General features: G+C 39.8%; 1 protein-coding gene across 2 annotated transcripts in view; it reads right to left on the reverse strand.

Annotated features, from left to right (window-relative positions):
* LOC131435498 (guanylate cyclase 32E) overlaps window positions 1–20,179 on the reverse strand; it is a 110,676-nt gene that overhangs the window by 32,371 nt on the left and 58,126 nt on the right. For both annotated transcript variants that reach the window (XM_058603466.1, XM_058603464.1), the window contains exons 2-4: window positions 12,210–13,060; window positions 1,225–1,463; window positions 972–1,094 (exon numbers count right to left, since the gene is read on the reverse strand). In XM_058603466.1, coding sequence (XP_058459449.1) covers window positions 972–1,094; window positions 1,225–1,463; window positions 12,210–12,501 — 654 coding nt within the window. In that variant the 5' untranslated portion in view covers window positions 12,502–13,060. The remainder of the gene's footprint in view (window positions 1–971; window positions 1,095–1,224; window positions 1,464–12,209; window positions 13,061–20,179) is intronic.

The raw sequence follows: 20,179 nt of genomic DNA on the forward strand, positions 1-20,179 counted from the left end.
TGCGTAACAAGTGTTTTCCGGGCGGCTTGTTAGGCCTGCCCCAACCTCCTGTCTCACCGGAAGGGCCATCGTGTCAGCACTGTTTAGAGTTCCACACTGACAGAAGGACGGTAATCAGCCGCTCCTAACATGAAGAACAGACGCTGTTTTGAGCCACCCCAGCATGGTAAACAGACGCTCGGGTAGGCTCGCTCTCTGTAAAGAGAAGGCAAGCGCCCCCTTTCTTGTCAGCATACGACCAAGGTCCCACCGAGGTTGGTTACTCGATCTTTCCTATGGTTGCTCGTACCCCAGCCAGCACCGCGGGGAGGTAGGGATAGGAGTTACTGGACAAGAGGCTATGAACCACATTGCGCATTGTCCAGTCGTTTACCAACCAACTTTTTTTACTTTTGGTTACATAATTGCAATTTGTTAACTCCAGAATGAGCATGAAGAAGAGATAAGTCCACTCTGTTCTGATGGGTGATTTGAATAGTTTCAATGTTTACATTTTGTTTCGTGCAAATGTATTCCTTTCAGCACACAAATATTATTACGATATGAAAAATAATTGTTTCATCAATACTTTTACTTTAATTTTCCCTGGCTTCTATCCACGGTCACCTTAAAGTGTCACATGAATTGTATGAACTTTGCGTCTGCTTAGCGGTTCAAATTGAACTGTTAGGCGGAGATGACAGTCCAATTTGAACTGGCTTAAGCACTGATAAGCCGAAGGTGATAACATTTGCTGCTTCGTAGAGATTCACCCCAATTTTCTGATAGAAAAAATCAAGGTACTAACATCCAATACGGAACTTAAATTCACAGTGGTTTGTTAATTTGCAGGAAAATTGTATGGCTAGGGGTACAATCCTACTGATGGTAATAATCCTTTCGACTGAGTATTTTCATTACTATAGGGTATAACTTGTTGTTTATCTTACTTTAAATGAATGTGGTACGATGAAAAATTGCAATATGCCTACCTGTGTCCAATTGAAAGCTAATAGCAGCGAGACAACCGACTTAGATATCTGTAGGTCAGGTGGCCTAGTTCTGGCGAACGTTGGAAAATGCTTCTTATTCGAAGTCTCGTTGTGGGTACAGAACTGCAATAGTAGAAAAGCATACATCACTGCACCGCCTCATTGGCTTCAAGACTGTCTATCACCACAAGGCTTTGCGAATCAGTAGCAAGTAAAATAAAAAACCAAATAAAATCTCATCATACTTACTTACATAGGAAATCATTGGTAAATTGAATGCAGCCGCCATCCTACCCTCGTGGACACAAGTTTCCTGTGGCCCTATGTAGCCTACCACATCGTTCGTCCAGAGATCTGCGGTCTTTCTAATGCTAGAAACCTCCTCACCGTACGTTTCCGCCACCTCAAACTGCAGCTTGTGACCGTGCTGGCTGAAGAGTAGCTCGTTTACTTCCTCCGTAGCAAGCGTGATTGCACCGGAAATCTGCAACCCTGTTGGAATGCCATTAAAGGCAAATAGAGAAGAATTAAAAAAAATTGCGTTATCAATTTGCAACTTTCTGAGTTGAGGTTATGTGAAGTATGATAGATATCGTATGGTCGATGGCACATAACCTAGTTCCATGTAAGCTTTGGTATCTAATAAAATTCAAGGGTGAGTAAACAATTGAAATTCTGACACCCCATTGGAATTTCCGATTTTTTTCTAAATAATGCATACTTGGAAACGACACAAACGACAAAATGAAAAGGAATACACTTCACCACAATATGGGTTGAATCCGCCACAATTGACGGCGAGAACCTTTCGTTCATTGGAATAAACAAAAGTTTTAATGACGAACCCCCTTTGGAGTGGATTTATCCTTCGTCTGAAGAAATAATTAAAGAGCTGCACTCGTAAATTAATCCTATTAACGTCTATCAAATATGTCTGGTAAATTGAACCAGTCATATTTTCGGTTATGATTAAATAAGCTTGTTTGTTGCTCTTTTCAACACTCATTGGGGCCCGATCACAGCCATAGTTTTATTTGGAGAAAAATCACTTCATTATGAAAACAAGGAAACAACTTTTTTAGAAAAATCAAAATACTTCGATCCTTTGCTTTGCGCAGATGTACAACTAGAACATAACAATGCAAAAGCACATTGAAAACAACTGTAAAAGTAAGGTAACCATTTCAAGCACCTCTACTAACAGATTCGAAGTGATTAGACAGCTCATAAACTACATTTCCACCCGACAACACACCATATCCATCATCAGATGCCGAGTAGCTTGGAGCAATTAGTACCACTACGCGTCAGCCAACATAAATAAGACTCAAGCGGGTAATGCGTTCACTAATGAATTAATAAACTTCATCTGTCTTCTGGGTTGTGGAATCTCACTGCGTCTTCCGGCGTCAAGCCAAATTAAAGTCAGTTTAACTACGAAAGTAAGTTTTATTATATTACCTTTCTCATAACAAAAGAGACGGCCTAAAAGCTTGTTCACACGGCAAAACATAAACCCGATGAACTCGATAGCAAAAACGGAAGCATGCGGCGGATGTCTGCCCTTTGCGTTTGTTCGTTGCGACGCAGTCGTTCAGTTGTTGACTTGCTCTACATGCGAATTGTAATATTTCTAGTTCAGTTTGAATGGTCGTTTCCAAAGTACACAAACTCTCCAACATCCCTCCAGCTTTTCAATATCCCTGATTGAAACACTATGATGCGGATGAAACCAAATAACGATTGTTGTCGTTCAGAACAATCAATATTATTTCCCGATCAGCATATCATAACAGTTATCAAAACTGTATCTCTCTTTGGTACTTTGGTACTGGTACTTTTTTTTCTATAATCTTATATCACAAAACTGTTACTAAAATTCCGTTCTGTAGTAAATTTATTATTGCTTGCAGATCGGGTTGTAACCATTCCTGACATAGATATGAAACTTTCTTAGAATGAAATGGAATGGAGATTTCAAAAACTATTTTTTTATGGATTACGTTACTATCTGCAGCTTTAATTTTTCGAGAAAAAAAACATAACAACACCCACCCATAGCGTACAGAATCTTTTCATGGCTAGTACTACGACGATACTGATACTAAGAATCTATCCAGGTCGGGGCTCGAACATACGACAACTGGCTTGTAAGACCAGCGCCCTATGCATTGAACCACCAACCCGGGACGTTTCTTGCTACTTATAAACTAAATCGCTTTTCACTGCAAATATCCCGGGTAGATGTAAATAACAAACAAAAATCAAAATAATAAAACAAATTTTACTATCATATCTTGTCTTGATGTTTCTGTGCTGTCAAAGCGATACTTGATATTTTCTTGAAATTTCATCGAAGAAATCAAGAAATTGTACAATATCTGCTTAGCATCAAAAATAGTTATTATATATTATTTCACTATTGAATAGTTATTCTAAATTCATTAATTTAATTGATTCAGTTGTTTTATCTTCAAATAATATACTATTGAATGAACTGCATAAGAATCAGATAAGAGAAATTTTTACTATATTATTCTATTCATCTTCTATAAAGATTTTGTTCTTGCTCTGATATTACAATGACAGAATATTATATTTCGTTGCTATTTTCTCAATCAGACTTTGTTATGATTTTTTATATTTTAAATCTTAATATAATGTTAATTTCTATAATCTTATATAATGTTAATTTCTACCATTGATATGTTTGGTTTTAATAATAAAAAACGTGCTTAATCCACCTAGCAGTGAGATGATTCCTTTTTTTATCAATCCGCATGTGTTTTTTACATGAATATTTATCGGTGTTTCAGTTTTCATGACATTATTTTAAAGACCGTCGTTTTAAGCTACAATTTGAGATTTTATTCACTCATTATTCTGTAATGTCAAAACTGTAAATTGGATCGAATTTGAGTCTAAAAGTGGGACAATCGATTAACCTTACCTTACCTAACAGCTATAGGCCTGGGGTGTCCTTTGCTGTATCAAGAATACGTCTCCACATAACTCGCTCCATGGCTGCTCGTCGCCAGCCAGTCTAGGCACGGACGCTTCTGAGATCACCCTCCACTTGATCGATCCATCTTGCTCGCTGCGCTCCTCTTCTTCTTGTACCAGTCGGATTAGATTCAAGAACCATTTTCACTGGGCTGTCGTCTGACATCCTTATGACATGCCCAGCCCATCGTAGACGTCCGATTTTAGCTGTCCGTACGATGAGTGATTTTCCTAGAAGCTGTTGCAATTCGTATTCATACGCCATCTCCACGTTCCGTCTTCCATCTGCACTCCGCCATAGATGATCCTCAATACCTTTCTTTCGAAAACACTGAGGGCGCGTTGGTCCTCTGCCAACATAGTCCAGGTATCGTGGCCATAGAGAACAACCGGTCTAATAAGCGTTTTGTAGATGGTCAATTTCGTGCGGTGGCGTACTTTTCTCGATCGAAGGGTTTTTCTGAGTCCAATGTACGCACGATTCCCTGCCAAAATACGTCTCTGCATTTCTCTGCTGATATCATTGTCGGCGGTCACCAGTGAGCCCAAATACACAAACTCGTTAACCACCTCGGTGGGAGGCGTAGTGTTTCTTCTCTAGAGCCTCTTCCTCTCATGTATTTTGTTTTCGACGCATTTATGGCCAGTCCGATACGCCCAGCTTCAGCTTTCAGTCCGATGTAGGATTCCGTCATCTTCTCAAGGTTACGTGTCACAATATCAATATCGTCAGCGAAGCCAAAAAGTTGTACGGACTTTCGGAAGATCGTGCCACTCGTGTCGATCCTCGCTCTTCGAATCACACCTTCCAAGGCAATATTGAACAAGATACAAGAGATCACCTTGCCGTAGCCCTCTCCGAGATTCGAAGGGACTCACGAGCGTCCCAGATACTCGGACATAGCACATCACTTTATCCATCGTTGCTTTGACCAATCGCGTCAGTTTATCCGGGAAACCGTATTCGTGCATGATCTGCCATAGCTGTTCTCGATCGATTGTGTCGTATGCCGCTTTGAAGTCAATGATTAGGTGATGCGTGGGTACGTTGTATTCACGACAATTCTGGAGTACTTGTCTTATCGCGAATATGTGATCCGTAGTGGCGTGGGCTCCAGTAAATCCCGCTTGGTACGGCCCTACGAATTCCTTAGCTATTGGTGATAGACGACGGTAAAGGATTTGGGAGTTTACCTTGTAGGCGGCGTTGAGCAATGTGATTGCGCGGTAATTGCAACAATCTAGCTTATCGCCCTTTTTGTAGACGGAACTACCACTCCATCCATCCATTCCTGCGGTAGAATCTCCTTCTCCCAAATCTTAGAAATCATCCGCTGCGCTCTCTAGCCAGTGCCTCTCCTCCATGTTTGAGCAGCTCGCCTGGTAACTGGTCATTGCCGGCGGCTTTGTTGTTCCTCAGCTTGCCGATCTCCTCACTTATCTCCGTCAGATCAGGTGCTGGAAATCTGTCGTCGGCTGAGCGTGCACCCAGATTGATTCCTGTGTCGTTATCTGTATCCTGTGCTTCGCCATTCAGATGCTCGTCATAGTACTGCTTCCACCTGTCGATCACCTCACGTTCGTTCGTGAGTACGTTACCACTATCAAATCGATCACTCTGCACTCTGCACATTTCGGCCTGTGGCGTGTAGTCTCTACGTAAGCGGTTCAACTTCTTATAGAATTGCCGTGTATCATTTGGGCGGTACAGCAGTTCCATCGCTTCGCGATTTTGGTCTTCCTGGTGACGCTTTTTCCTGCGGAAAACCGTGTTCTGTCTGTTCCGCGCCTGTCTGTATCGTTCCTCGTTCGCTCTAGTGCGATGTTGCAGCATCCTCGCCCTTGCTGCATTCTTCTTTTCGACCAACTGCTGACATTCGCCGTCAAACCAGTCATTTCCAAGATTCGATAACCTCGTACCTAGTACGGTTGAAGCAGTGCTACTCACGGCGGATCTTATATTCCTTCAGCCGTCTTCAAGAGTCGCCACGTCAAGCTGCTCTTCCGTTGGTAGCACTTGCTCCAGTTGTTGCGCGTATTCCTCTGCAGTACGAACACTACGTAGCTGCTCGAGATTGAGTCCCGGCGTTCCTGTGCGACGAGTGTTGTGCACCGTCGATAGTTTTGAGTGCATACAAACCGCGACAAGGTAGTGGTCAGAATCAATGTTGGTACCGCGGTAAGTGCGGACATTGATGACGTCGGAGAAGAATCGCCCGTCGATGAAAACGTGGTCGATTTGATTTTCCGTATGTTGATCAGGTGATCTCCAGGTGGCTTCGTGGATATCTTTGCGGGGGAAGAAGGTGCTTCGAACTACCATTCCTCGGGAGGCTGCAAAGTTCACGCATCGTTGGCCGTTGTCGTTTGATACCTTGTGCAGGCTCTCCAGCCCGATCACAGGCCTGTACATTGCCTCCCGGCCTACCTGAGCATTCATGTCGCCGATGATAAGTTTTACATCCCGCCGTGGACAACTGTCGTAGGTTCGTTCTCATGTGAGCAGTGCACGTCTCGTCTCATGTGGGCAGTGCACGTTGATGATGCTGTAATTGAAGAAGATCTTCAATACGCACACTCTATCACTGATTGGCTGCCACCCAATCACGCGCTGGCGCATCTTGCCCAACACTACAAATCCCGTTCCTAGAACGTTGGTTGTGCCACAGCTCTGGTAGAAGGTAGCCGCTCGATGCTCACTTTTCCACACCTTCTGTCCCGTCCAACAAAATTCCTGCAGTGCTACGTCATCGGAGCCGCGGATTAGAAGCTCATCATGCAGCATTCGGTCGTATCCTGGGAAGCCAAGCGATTTGCAGTTCAATGTGCCAAGCTTCCAATCGTAGTCCTTATTTCGTCGCATAGGTCTTTGCCGATTATTCCGAGTCGTATTTATATCCTGATTATTCGTAACAAGTGTTTTCCGGGCGGCTTGCTAGGCCTGTCTCGCCGGAGGGCCATCGTGTCAGCACTGTTTAGAGTCCCACACTGACACAAGGACGGTAATCAGCCGCTCCTAACATGGAGAACAGACGCTGTTTCGAGCCGCCCCAACATGGGGAACAGGCGCTCGGGTAGGCTCGCTCTCTGTAAAGAGAAGGCAAGCTCCCCCTTCCCTGTCAGTATACGACCAAGGTCCCACCGGGGTTGGTTACCCGATCTTTCTTATGGTTACTCGCACCCCAGCCGGCACCGCGAGGAGGTAGGGATAGAAGTTACTGGACAAGAGGCTATGACAAGGGGCCTGAATTGCGCATTGTCCAGTCGTTTACCAACAATCGATTAAACATTCCATGATATGTCGAAGTAAGTTCCACTTTGGAGTTTACGGTAATTTAAGGTACTTCCAGAGATGGTATTCAGAAACCAGCATAACACAAACCTATGGCCATATGATGAATAAATTGCAATAGTTTTGAGCCCAAGTTTAAAGCTTCTCGGGATTGTCATCTACTATATCGTTTTGAATTTTAAAAATTCATTATCCTGTAATTCCAGAATCGGAAGTCGGAATTGGATAAAATAATTAGTTTTGTATGGGACTACAAGTTTATTTTATTTTGAATTTTTGTTTCTGAAATCCGATTTGGCTTTTTTTTTTGAGAAAACGAATGAGCTTTGAGAAACGATTCGATACTGGAATCGGAATTCAAAAATCGTTATGGCCGAAGTCAGTTAAATTCACATGAGTAGCTGTATAGTTTACATTTGTTTCAAAATGTTTGAAAATCAGTGTAGATATCTTTGAGAAATCGTAGTACAAATTAAATTTTTGGCTGCCTTCCGAATCGAAAACTGAATGCCACTAAACCTGAAATAGGTTTATTTGGTTATCGACTATTAAAATCGTTATGTTATCGGGTTAATTTATGTGAAATAAATTTTTTATACTAATCACCCTGTATCCTTGAAACAAGAAGTTGGATCTAACTGAAAAGCAAGATGTTTTATAGAATCTTGAAACTTTTCATTTGAATCTTAGATGATTCTTAGATTTCAATTGAATCTTAGATCGTTTCAGCCATCTACGCAAAAAATGAGTTACACCATTTTTATTTCGTGTCACATATCATCCTGTAGCTCCGGAACCAGAGGTCGGAATCAATCATAATTCAGGAACCTTGTTTGGAAGCCTACGACTTTTCATATGAATCTGATTTTGTAGAAAACGGTTGAGTCATCTTCGAAAAAAAGGTAAAAATTGAGTGAAATTATTTGTCACACACGCATTTGCTGACTCGACGAACTGATTCGAATGGTATATGGGAGTTATGTTATTCCAGCATTTATTGCTGTAAGTAATTTAAAACAATATAATTATGGAATTGCTTTCAACTTCCCAACTTCCCAATTGCTTTCCCAAGCATTTCTTTGCCATACAGCGCTTAAAACTTCTTCTACTGGAAAAGGGGTAAAAGTCGCTAAAATAAGAATGTCGATATCTCCGTTAAAAATGGACACATTTTAACAATCTATGGCTTGTTGGATAGCTATTACCATGCGGAATCTATGTCTATAAACATATTCTGTTTTCAAGATCAAGTGTGCCAGATATTGTCAAATAACTAAAAAAATTGATATAAAACTTTGTATAACTCAAACGTGAACATCCTATCTCAAAACCATTTAATAGCGTTCTGGGTGACTGGAAGACCTTTCATTTGCGACTAGACACAGACATACAGTCACACACACATACACACACACCCACTCACACAAACACACACATACACGCACACGCACACACATACACACACACACAAACACACAGACATTTGCTCAGTTCGTCGAGCTGAATCCTGAATCGATTGGTGTATGACATTCGGCCCTCCGGGCCTCGAAAAATTTTTCTAAAGTTTGAGCGAATTCTATACCTATTTTTTATATTTATAAAAAAAGGTAAAAAAGAGTTAATTTTCGAATATTTTATGGGGTTGAATACACCATGGTTAAAACTTCTTGGATCATGGACTATTTGGTCTTATTTCTCAAAACTTTAAGCGTAACGCATCCTAAAGTGCTGGGTATAACTTCAGATTTGTTCCTACAACAATGGCTTTCTTTGAAGTATAAACTCTGGCATTGTGTTTTAAAATATGAAAGTACTTCTGTGCAATATCCAATAAGTGTTACATAAGTTGTGTAAGCTTTGCGTCTGCTTAGCGGTTTAAGTTGGACTGCTAGGCGGAGATGGCAGTTCTATTTGATCTGCTTTAAGCACTGACGAGCCGAAGGCGAAACGCAAAGAAAGTATGGAAGTATGCAAATACGATTGAGAAACAGTATGATGAACAGAACCGGAGAAAGAGGTAAGCAACGAGTTAATCGAAAATAAGCTATCTACAATTTTTTCTTTCAAATTATGATAAAAAACGATATTTTATTCAAACTAAAAAATGATCCTTTATTGCACGAGGATAAACTTGAACTTAATTAAAACTTGATGAAATTTAAGTTATTCCTTCACGAATTTTCGAACTTTTGATCGAACACTCTTCATCAAGTTCCGGACAAGTGTTGCATCACATTTTTTGGACGCTTGAGCCCAATTCTTTTGAACTCCTGCATGTTCCTAGCTGCCTTACCGGTCTCCTGGAAGACCCTCTTCGCGATTGCCCAGTAATGTTCGATGGGTCGAAGTTGAGGCCAATTTGATGGATTGATATGTTTCTCAACGAAATTTATACCATTTTCTGCAGACCAATTGAGAGTGGTTTTGGCATAGTGAGCCGATGCTAAATCCGGCCAAAACAGTGGAGGTGTACTATACTTCTTATATAAAGGCAGCAATCTCTTCTGGAGACACTCAGATCGATAGATTTGTGCATTTATGCACTCCAAACCACAGGAACATATTGCTTGCCATACCAGTACCTTTCGACCGAATTTCTCCACTTGAATAGACCTGTCCGCATCGCTCACATCCTCCCCAACGACTACAGAAAAGTATTGTGGACCTGGAAGTGTTTTTGAGTCCTCCTTTACATAAGTCTCATCGTCCATCAAAACGCATGCATCCGGACACTGCAAAAGACGCGAATACAATATCCGGGCCCTTGTTGTTGCTCGCTTCTTCTGTTCTACACTTTGTTTCGAGATTTTCTGCTTCTTATAGGTCTTCAGGTGATTTCGCCTCTTGATACGCTGGATCATTCCGACACTCGTTCCTGCTTTTTGGACAAATCACGTATTGACATTGACTTGTTCTTCATGATTAGAGATACCACTTTATGGTCCAGTTTCGGGTTGAAAGAACCGGGTTTTCTGCCTCTTCCTGACAGCTCATCCAAAGAATTGTGTTCCCCAAACTTATTAATGATGGTTTTAACACTGGCATGATGAATTACAAACCGCTTCGCCAATTTTCGCATAGTAATACCCTTCTCACTTAGCCATGTGTCCAGAACCTTAATTTTCACTTCCTTTTCCGCGACATATTGAAAACGCAGAATTTCAACCGCACAAACAAGTAAACAAACGAAAGCTGACAGCCAAACGCACAGCATGCTGTGATCCGAGCATAAAAAACCATCACAAATACATGCGTACAACACAAATGTATTTTCGATACAATCGTTACGGTGGGTAGTACTACCCACCCGAAATTTCCAAAGGTGGATTCCGAGCGAAAAACAATGGTAATATTAGTATAATTTATAACAACAAGAATAGTTTAATTGTACTTCGAACAGAATAATAAATAAAAACAAAATTATATAATCCTAGAACTCAAGATAGAGCAAGTATGAGCAGATATACAACAGAAAGGTGAGACGTGACGTGAAAAATCCCGCATTATTTAACATAGTTGGTAAGCAATACGATAGGTGCACTTCCGACCCCACGTGGTTATGCATTAATCGCCTTCAAGGAACAATCCAGCAATGTAAAGAACACAGAGAATTTAAGTTTCTTTGGTTTCGGTCGTTAGTTCCATGAAAATCATCCAAAACGAAACAATTACCCACCTGTTAATGCGAACGCAAGGAAGCTGGGCAGTCCGCTTTCACATCTCATCCGAGTCAGCCGATAAAACAAAACCGCTCACGTTCGGGACAGAAGAAACCAAGTACAGTATTGTGTAGTGAACAATAGAACCACCTCGAAATGAGTGAATCAAACGAACAAAAGCTACCGCCGACACGAAAGAATACAATTGTTGTTCAGGCAGTGAAAAATTCGACGTTCGATACGAGAACTTGGAGGTTTGCTTAAGGAGCAAATGCATCTTGACATTAAACGTGTGCATTTACTTCAATGCAATAAGACAAATAATGTTGTTTACATCCAGTTTTATAAACAGTTGGATGCAATTCAATTCGCCAAAGACAATAACAATGTGCACTATGTGGAGCACGAGAACATTAAGTACAACATTCCAGTATATATGGAAGATAGTGCTATAGAAGTGCTCTATCGAAAAAGAAAAGTGGAAGATTTTTTTCCGCGGTATTCGAAATGGCGTACGTTTGTTACGCATGCGCTTGAAGAGGCCTATACATTCTTATGTGACTGCAAATCACTTGTTACCTATGACAATCAGATGGCCACATGTCAATATTGCCAAAAAGCTGTTCACTACGGTAAGCCATGTGATAAACTGGACAAGGAGACAACTACACCAAAGGACAATGGTGCTTCCTTCACACCAACCCCAAGCAACCCCAGTACACCTGTGACAGCCACCAACAACAATGAAGCATCCTCCTCAACGAAACCATCAGTATCCCCTATAGAACAAAGTACACCAGCTGCAGTTAACAACTTACCCTCCAACCAACCAGCAACTGCAAACAATGTACAACAAGTTGCATCTACAGCAACTAGCAACGAAAAGAAGACAGAAATTGACAACAATACCATCGATGCGGCAATGGATGACGAGTCGAACCACAAACGAAGTGCCCCTCAATCCTCGCAGGAGGGAAATGGAAGCTCCTCTCCCCCTAGAAAAAGGGTGACAACGAAATCCAACTAAAAAAAAATTAGTTAAAAAATCGGCTCAATCGGCCACGTAAAGCTTGTACGCAAATAGGCCTGAATAAAAATATCTTTTTCTACTCAGATTAAATAATGCGTAGTACCCAATCCCTAGTTGGACATGCAATCGCTAAGCATCCATTCGTTTTACTCAATTAGATTCACCCGATGAATACATGTTCTCTTATAATGCCAGAAACGATATTTTTATAAATAATTTTAAATATGCCTACAAAGTAAAACATAGAAACAAACCTGGTCTTGCATATTCCCGATCGCCCGGACGTCGCTGTGACCCAGTAATATATCCAACAGTAAACACGTCACCGCCGATCATCACAGTGAAACTGGTTAAAATTATTACGACAACTGCAACAAACATCAATTCACATCCAGCGCGGGGACAGCAACACCGTTTGCACCTAATGCAGTGGCCTCGCCAACCGTCACTGCCATTGGTTTGCTGGTGATTATGTGCCGGTAGATTCCAGCGTACTGCACTGCTAACTTCTTCGGCGGCCTTCAGTACGATATCTTCGAACTTCATGCTACTCGACTGTTACGTTTTATCGCACAACCACCCACGGCGACGGTTAGCCTCCCGAAGCAACGATGCAAGCAATATTTCACAACGGGCCCATTCACTGCCAGATATATGCACTTGATTTAACATTTTAAAACAACGTAACATTTTTCGCGTGTTTCATTCCACTTCCTGCCACTCACAGTTCGCAAAAAGTGCACACTAATTGGAATCGCTTCCGTTTGGTTCTGAACATCAACTGGAGGCGCGACTGCAATAACATGAAAAACCCCAATTTATGGCCCCTGTTGCTGTTTGCTGCTCGCTTCTTGCTGCGATATTTTCCCGTCGCTTTCCGCCAATCATTCACACGTGAACACAATTATTAAATTTATTCGATTTGATACACTTTTAATTAACTTACGGCACATATTTTGCAGTGCACTGACAAAACGCTTCACTGCACTGTTGGCAGTATTGTATGACCGACAAACCGCTCTACTGTGACGATTCCACCTTTACGGAACCTCCACGGAATGGGTGCAAATCAGTGCCAATCCTGTAGTTGTCGGCATACTGGGTTCTGGAAATAAGAGAATAATTAATTAACATTGCGAAATGTTACTCTTAATCAATTCGAATTAGCTATCAGAAAAAAATGTAAGCGTTGAAAAGTGCCGAAATTTCGAAATGCCCTCATTAATGTAACTGTTTGTCATTGGTCGCGTCCCGATTTTCCAACAGTGCCAGTGGAAGACTTCGCACATGAGGCCCAACCGATTACTTGCACCCGTTTTGTTGTCCAGTCATCATGATATTTTTACGCGGGCGGCATGCGCTCCCAGACAATCTCATGCAGTAAATCATGTGCACGAGCTGCGGAAATGTGGGAGTTCCGATATAAAATGACCCATAAAATGGAACGTCACACAGTTCGTCCCTTCCATTATTTTGGCTTGAAACCGTCAGACGAAGGATTGATACAGTGCCGGAGTGCTAGAAGTGTGTTTACATACGGATGTGGTACTTTAGCACCATTTTCATTCAAATTCTACCGAATGATGGGAATGGTGATGGAGCAATGAACACTTCCGCTATTGAACACTCAAAAGGGATTCTAACGAGAAGAATGTTTACTGACAAATATTTTGACATTGGATTTTGATGTATGAAATGACATGGTCGACAAAATCAAAGTTAACCTAGTGCTTTCAAGCTTCTATCTTATGCCTCACCGTGTATCTATGATGACATGTGGGTGATTAAAGATGACGATTAATTATTTTTATTTATTTATTTATTTATTTATTTATGGAGCAAGGGAATAGCCCGATGGAGATGAAATTTGTTAACCTCTCTCCAGCAGGCATAAAACCTTCTCATTATTTGTATCAACAGATTACAATGATCCAACAAATACATTTGGACTTATTACTAACAATTGAAACTAAATCTATAATCCTATAACTAGTTGATGACGCCAAACCTTACATGGCAGTAATAGTACTCTTGCTTAAAAAGTGAGTGAGAAGAAAAGAGTGGGAATAGTATACAAGGGTTGGTGGAGAAGGTGGTAGACGAGCGTGGGCTAGCAACTGTGTTAGAATCGGCATGAAGATGTAATTAGTGGCCAAAATGGGAGGTGAGATGGTGTAAGGCAGAAAAAACGACGGGTTTAGAATCAGCATGTAGATCTAAATAGTGATCGAAGAATGCATGGTGGAAGACAGAGAGAAAGAAGAAGAGACGACCGGGTTAATTTCGGCGAGCGAATCTAGTTAGTTTCCAATGGAGAAAGGTGGAGAGGAGTGGGGGTTGAACGAAAATACAATAATGTATGTATGCATGTATGTGGAGCAGGGAAAAGCCCACTGGAGTTGAGCATTTGTAAACCTCTGCCTCCAGCAGGAATAAAACCTCCTCATCTTTGATTCTAAAACTAAAATGATAAGTGACTAAGAAACAATCGTTTGATTACATTTCGAGATACTTGAAAATCGAAGACATTATATAAGTTAACGAATAAACGACAAATACTAGTAAATAGTTCATTGAATCCATAGTTTGTTCTGGCGGAAGGTAATCATAAAAAGGGGTGATAACGCAGACTACGACGATGAATGTCGAAATAAATTAATTGTAAGAGTTTGGGACAATCGATTTGTGATTGCAACAAATCGGCTATGAAAACTGCTTTTGAGACATTCCTATGAACAGATGATAGATCTAAGCCTATAAGTTTACAGCGATCTTGGTAACTAGGTAGATTTGCAGGGTCGTTCCATGGTAGATTGCGTAGAGCAAACCGAACAAATTTTCGCTGGATAGCTTCGACGCGCTCATCGTCGATTTGATAGTAAGGTGACCAAATAATAGCGCCATATTCAAGCGTCTAACGGACTAGTGCACAATATAAGGCAGTGTACATTGACAAAGTTTTTGGTTACGCGAAAAATAAATCCTAGAAGCTCTGAAGCCTTGGAAATTATATAATCAATGTGGTTTTTGAAGAATAATTCCTAAGTACTTTACAAATGATTCGCGTTCCTGCGCTTTTCCCGTAATGTTGTATTCTTATCTTATAAACGAGTGTTTGCGAGAGAAGGAAATAACAGAGCATTTTGAGACGTTTAATGCCATTCTGTTTATTTGATACCAATTGGCGAATGAATCAATCTGTGATTGTAGAAATATTGTGTCTTCTTGAGATTTAACCTGGTGATATAGCTTGAAATCGTCAGCAAAGGACAGCTTACAGCATTTAAGCGAAAAATTGAGATCATTAGAGTATAGTAAAAATGTAAATGGTCCCAAATGACTGCCCTGGGGTACTCCAGAGCTTTCATTTGAACATAAATTTGTGAAAATCGGTCGCGCCATCTATGAGAAAAGTTAGAAAACATATTTTCATTTTTTTGCACATTTTACCCCATAACTCCGGAAGTCGGATTCAAATAATATTCAGGAATTTTATATGGGACCACAAGACCTTTCATTTGAATCTCAGTTTGTGAAATTCGGTTTATCCATCTCCGAGAAAAGTTGGTGCACTTATTTTCACAATTTTTTGCACATTTTACCCCATAATTCCAGAACCGGAAGTCGAATCCAAATAGTATTTTTTATTGGCGAGATTTGTACTACCATTTCCTCAGTAATCGTCTCGGTAAAATGCATAAATAACGAGAGAATCTCGGTAATCCTAGAGTTCGTAAATGTCAGTCATTGCCGTAATTATCAACGAATATTTTACTGTTAGCGCTGCAGAAGCACCCAGAAATAAATCATAAATTGTCGAGTCATCTGCGTAAAAATAAATTTCGCTTTACTATTGTGTGAATTAATGAACACAAAAGTTTGAGTTGAGGAAGGGCTATAAATTTATAACCTTCATTTCAACAAACAAACTCATATATGACACGGATGAAATTTGTTTTTTTTTTAAATTCTAGTACCCTCCTTGTAAATGAACACATATATTAGAAGTATATACAAAATGTGGATTCTTAGATTTTTATTTTATTTACTTGGTAGGTCGCTGAGTCTCATTTGATTATCTTTTTGCGAAATATAGGAGTGTTTTCTCTTACACAATTCGTATTTTTTCCCATTCCACGAGAAATGGCGACGTGGTCCGACAAGTGTCTTGCCGAATTTCGTTAGAAGTTCTCTCACTGTTCGAAAGCTTGGCAAACGCATTCGCTAATTTCGGCATATTTTGCATTTGCTAATAAACTCAACAAAATATTATGCCAAAATTCGGAAAAAATGTCCTTTACCGAGATATTAAAGTATTATTTTAACGAATATTGGAAAAGAACATTTAGATATGCACACCTAAAAAATTTAATTTCACATGTGACTTAATCTCTCATACGATACAATTCATAAAGACCTAATTTTTCAAATGACCAGAAATTTCATTTGTAATGACTTAACGTTGGATTAACATGAATTTTACTAGTATCAGCTGTATTGTGCATTCGGCTAGCGGGTACGACTGTTTGAATTAAAATGTATACCTTTTACCAGACAAGCAGGTATGTGCTTCTGTGGCTTAGTCGATTAACGGATGTACTTTATGATCTAATGATTCTCGGTTCAAGCCACAGCGGTCGCTATCGTTATATTTTTTTATTTTAATGATTTTCATGTCATGGAATTTTAGACACAATATTACATGTTCTTTCTCGTAAGTTTGCGTGAACTGTGACGCTTTATTTGTGTACATCTAATAAAATGTAAAATTACAGCGCTTTTTTGAAGTGTGTGGGAAGATGGGGTTAAATAAACTCCCTAAAGAAATGTTGCTATAACGCGAAAATTTCATATATTATTATTTCTCATTATTACGGAAAAATAATATACATTGAACAATAGATGTAACATTTCATTTCATTTTTTAAAATCCCTGAAAAAATCATTGAAATATATCTTGGGCATAACGCCCGTTGGTAAACAACTGGACAGTGCGCAATATAGGCCCCAAAGCGGTCCATAGACTCTTGTCCAGTAACACCCATCCCTACCAATCCGCCGTGCCGGTTGGGATTCGAGTAACCATAGGAAAAATCTGGTAACCAAACCCGGTGGAACCTTGGTCGTATGCTGATAGGGAATGCGGGGCTTGTCTCCTCTTTTCAAAGAGCAAGCCCATTTGAATGTCTGTTCTCCATGATAGAGGCAGCTGATTATCGTCCTTGTGTCAGTGTGGGACTCTAAACAAGGCTGACACGATGGCCCTCCCGTGAGACAGGAGGTCGGTACAGGCCTAAAATATCCCCTTGAAAAAACGAGTTACGGAAAATTAAGCTAAATATACACACTTAGAAATAATGGTGTAAACTTACATCTTCTGAGACCGACATATACGAGCGTCAATAATAACTCATTTTTACAGTAGATCTGACACATATTTAATGCATTAAGTAATACTTTCGAGTGGTGAAACATGTAAAATTACACGTCTGCTAGAAAGACGGGGTGTGTTTGACACATATTCAAATATTTCTTGTAAAACTAAGTGATTTTACGAATTACGTTTTTATGAATTGAGTCATATGTGGATTTGCGTCACCTGTAAATTTCATAATTTTTTACTGTGTACGCTTCGAAATAATCGTAACGACCTAGGCGACGAACAAAGGGTTACGATTGGAAGCAAGATGCGCCAGCACGTGAGTGGGTGGCAGCCAATCAGTGACAGGATGTGCGTATTCAAGATCAAGGGCCGCTTCTTTAACTACAGCCTCATCAACGTGCACTGCCCACAGGAGTGCAGAGGGAAGACGGAATGCGGAGACGGCGTATGAATCATGAATTGCAACAGCTGCTAGGAGAACCACCCATCGAACGCACTGCTAAAATTGGACGATTACGATGAGCGGCGCATGTCATTAGGATGTCTGTCTGCCGGGTTTGTTGAACGAAAAAAATGGCATTTACCGGTGTGTTTCAAAATCGACAAACGAACGACAAATGAACGATTGATTGAACGTTCATTAGACCAACGATCCAACGTATTGAACCAACGAAGGACCACCGTTGAGCGTTTTTTTTCTAAAAGGGTGCCTTGAGTGGCTGGTGGCGAGCAGCCATGGACCGAGTTATGTGGAGACGTATGCTTGATACATCAAAGAACACCCCAGGACTATAACTGCTAGATAAGATGAATAAGCATAACGCCCGATCGTGAAAAACATGTATAATATACATGTTAAATTACGCGAAATCATGGGTAAATGAACATCAAAGCAGGATAATCATCATCTTTATTTTATTTCGATTTCCTCACGTTTCGCCTTTGGTTCATAAGTGTTTCTTTAATTCATCTTTTATTTATATTGTTGACAAGTTGTAACAAACTTACTTGATATAAGTTATTTTCATATTGCGAAAAGATCAGTTCAGTTCTAGTATGTCATTGCAATAAAACGACAACTAGTTAGCTTGTCGCGCAAGAGGTTAGATGTGAGTATCAATAACATCATTTGGGGTTAAAACTGGGCTTATTTTGGCATGAAGCGAAATCGACACACGGTTCAAAAGTCGGTTTATATAGATATGAGAAAGGTGAAATGATCAGCTGTCAACTGTGGTAGTTGTTTTTATACGCAACACCATATTAAAAATTGGCTTTAAAATCAGTAGCGTAGTTTATTTGGAAATGGCAAATGGTAAATATTGCTTGAATCGGGGTTAATATTCAAAAGACTTTCAACTGACTAAATGAGAATTAATGCTGAAAACTACCACAAACCAATTTATTGGCTAAAAGAATTGATGCGGACAGAAACTGGATACACTGGCTTGTAAATATTAAATCGGTGTATTAAACCGGCTTGAAATAATCGACATGGATAATAATAAATATTGAATCGAAATCGAACAGGTGAAAGGGAGGATTTATCCAGATGAAAGCACTGCGAAAGATTATAAGCCATTCCAACTAAAATTATGAGTCGAATTAAATTTCAAGGTTTCAATAATGCATGCACAAGTTTCGAAAATCATAGGCTGAAAAAGGTTTCTTTTAACGTTGATAATTTCATGAAAGTACTTCTCGAAGTTCTTTTAATGGAGACTGCAGTTTAATTCGCACTCAAATTTCATTAGCAACTTTATGTACACCTTCCGCGATCGTACTCTGACTGACTTTTCGTCATCATTCAGGGGTAGAGGGGGTAAAACGCACCCCCTAACAAAATGTAGCTATATCTTAACTATAGAGAATAACACGGAAGAGTTTCATGCATGACTATCTTCCGTAATCATTATTTCTTAAAAATTACGTACAAATACTGGTATACATTCTAAATTACGCGAAGTGACGATTATCTGAACAGAGAGGCAGGATGATCTTAAACAACGGGTATACATCCATCAAAACAACGGATTAAAGCTCATGACAACCACGGGACAATATGCACCCTCATAAAGCTTCTTCTTCTTATTTAAAGAAAGCTTTCTACTTTTCGTTGACGAAATATTTGCCAGGTGAAAGATTGTTCACTATTATTCATTAAATTGATAAGTTATAGATAATTGTTGTAAGCGAATTCTTGAGTATTTTGCCTAACACAATTCGGGTCTTTTTGCCCCCAAAAATATGAGACGATATATTTAACGATTTTTCTATTAAACTTCAAATACATCGTCTGTATTAGAATTAATTTTAGAAACCCGAATGATTGTCAAAGAAGTTCACTGGTTACATATTTAAAATCGTCTCTCTCACCCTAGAAAATTACTATGGAACGAACATCAAAAATTACTTATAACAGAGACATAATAGGTTTTTTAAATTTTTTTCAGACATGATTGAACCATCGCTACCAAAATTTTATAGAAATCTGTTGTTATGGCGGACTTTCAGTTTCATTAAAATTTCAGTGAAAAAAATTGGTAACTTTTGAGAAAAGCAAAAGGTGCATTTTGCCTCGGGGGTTAATTTTAATTGAGAAAAAAAATTTTATTGAGAAAAAAAATCAAATTTTTTTTCAGTGTATATTTTTTTAGAGTACCCTATTGATTCCCTACAACTTCTTCCTGGACGCCATTTTTGTACGATGAACGGTTTCCGAATTACAACGAGAAGAACTTGATCATTTGCATGCACCCGTAAACTGTTTTAGCTATAACTTCTTCATTTTTCAAAAGGCACGGATGGGATAGCCATCAATCTGTAGATTTTAATAACAGC

Source organism: Malaya genurostris, chromosome 3 (assembly GCF_030247185.1).
Source record: "Malaya genurostris strain Urasoe2022 chromosome 3, Malgen_1.1, whole genome shotgun sequence".
NCBI classification, from domain to species: Eukaryota; Metazoa; Arthropoda; class Insecta; order Diptera; family Culicidae; genus Malaya; species Malaya genurostris.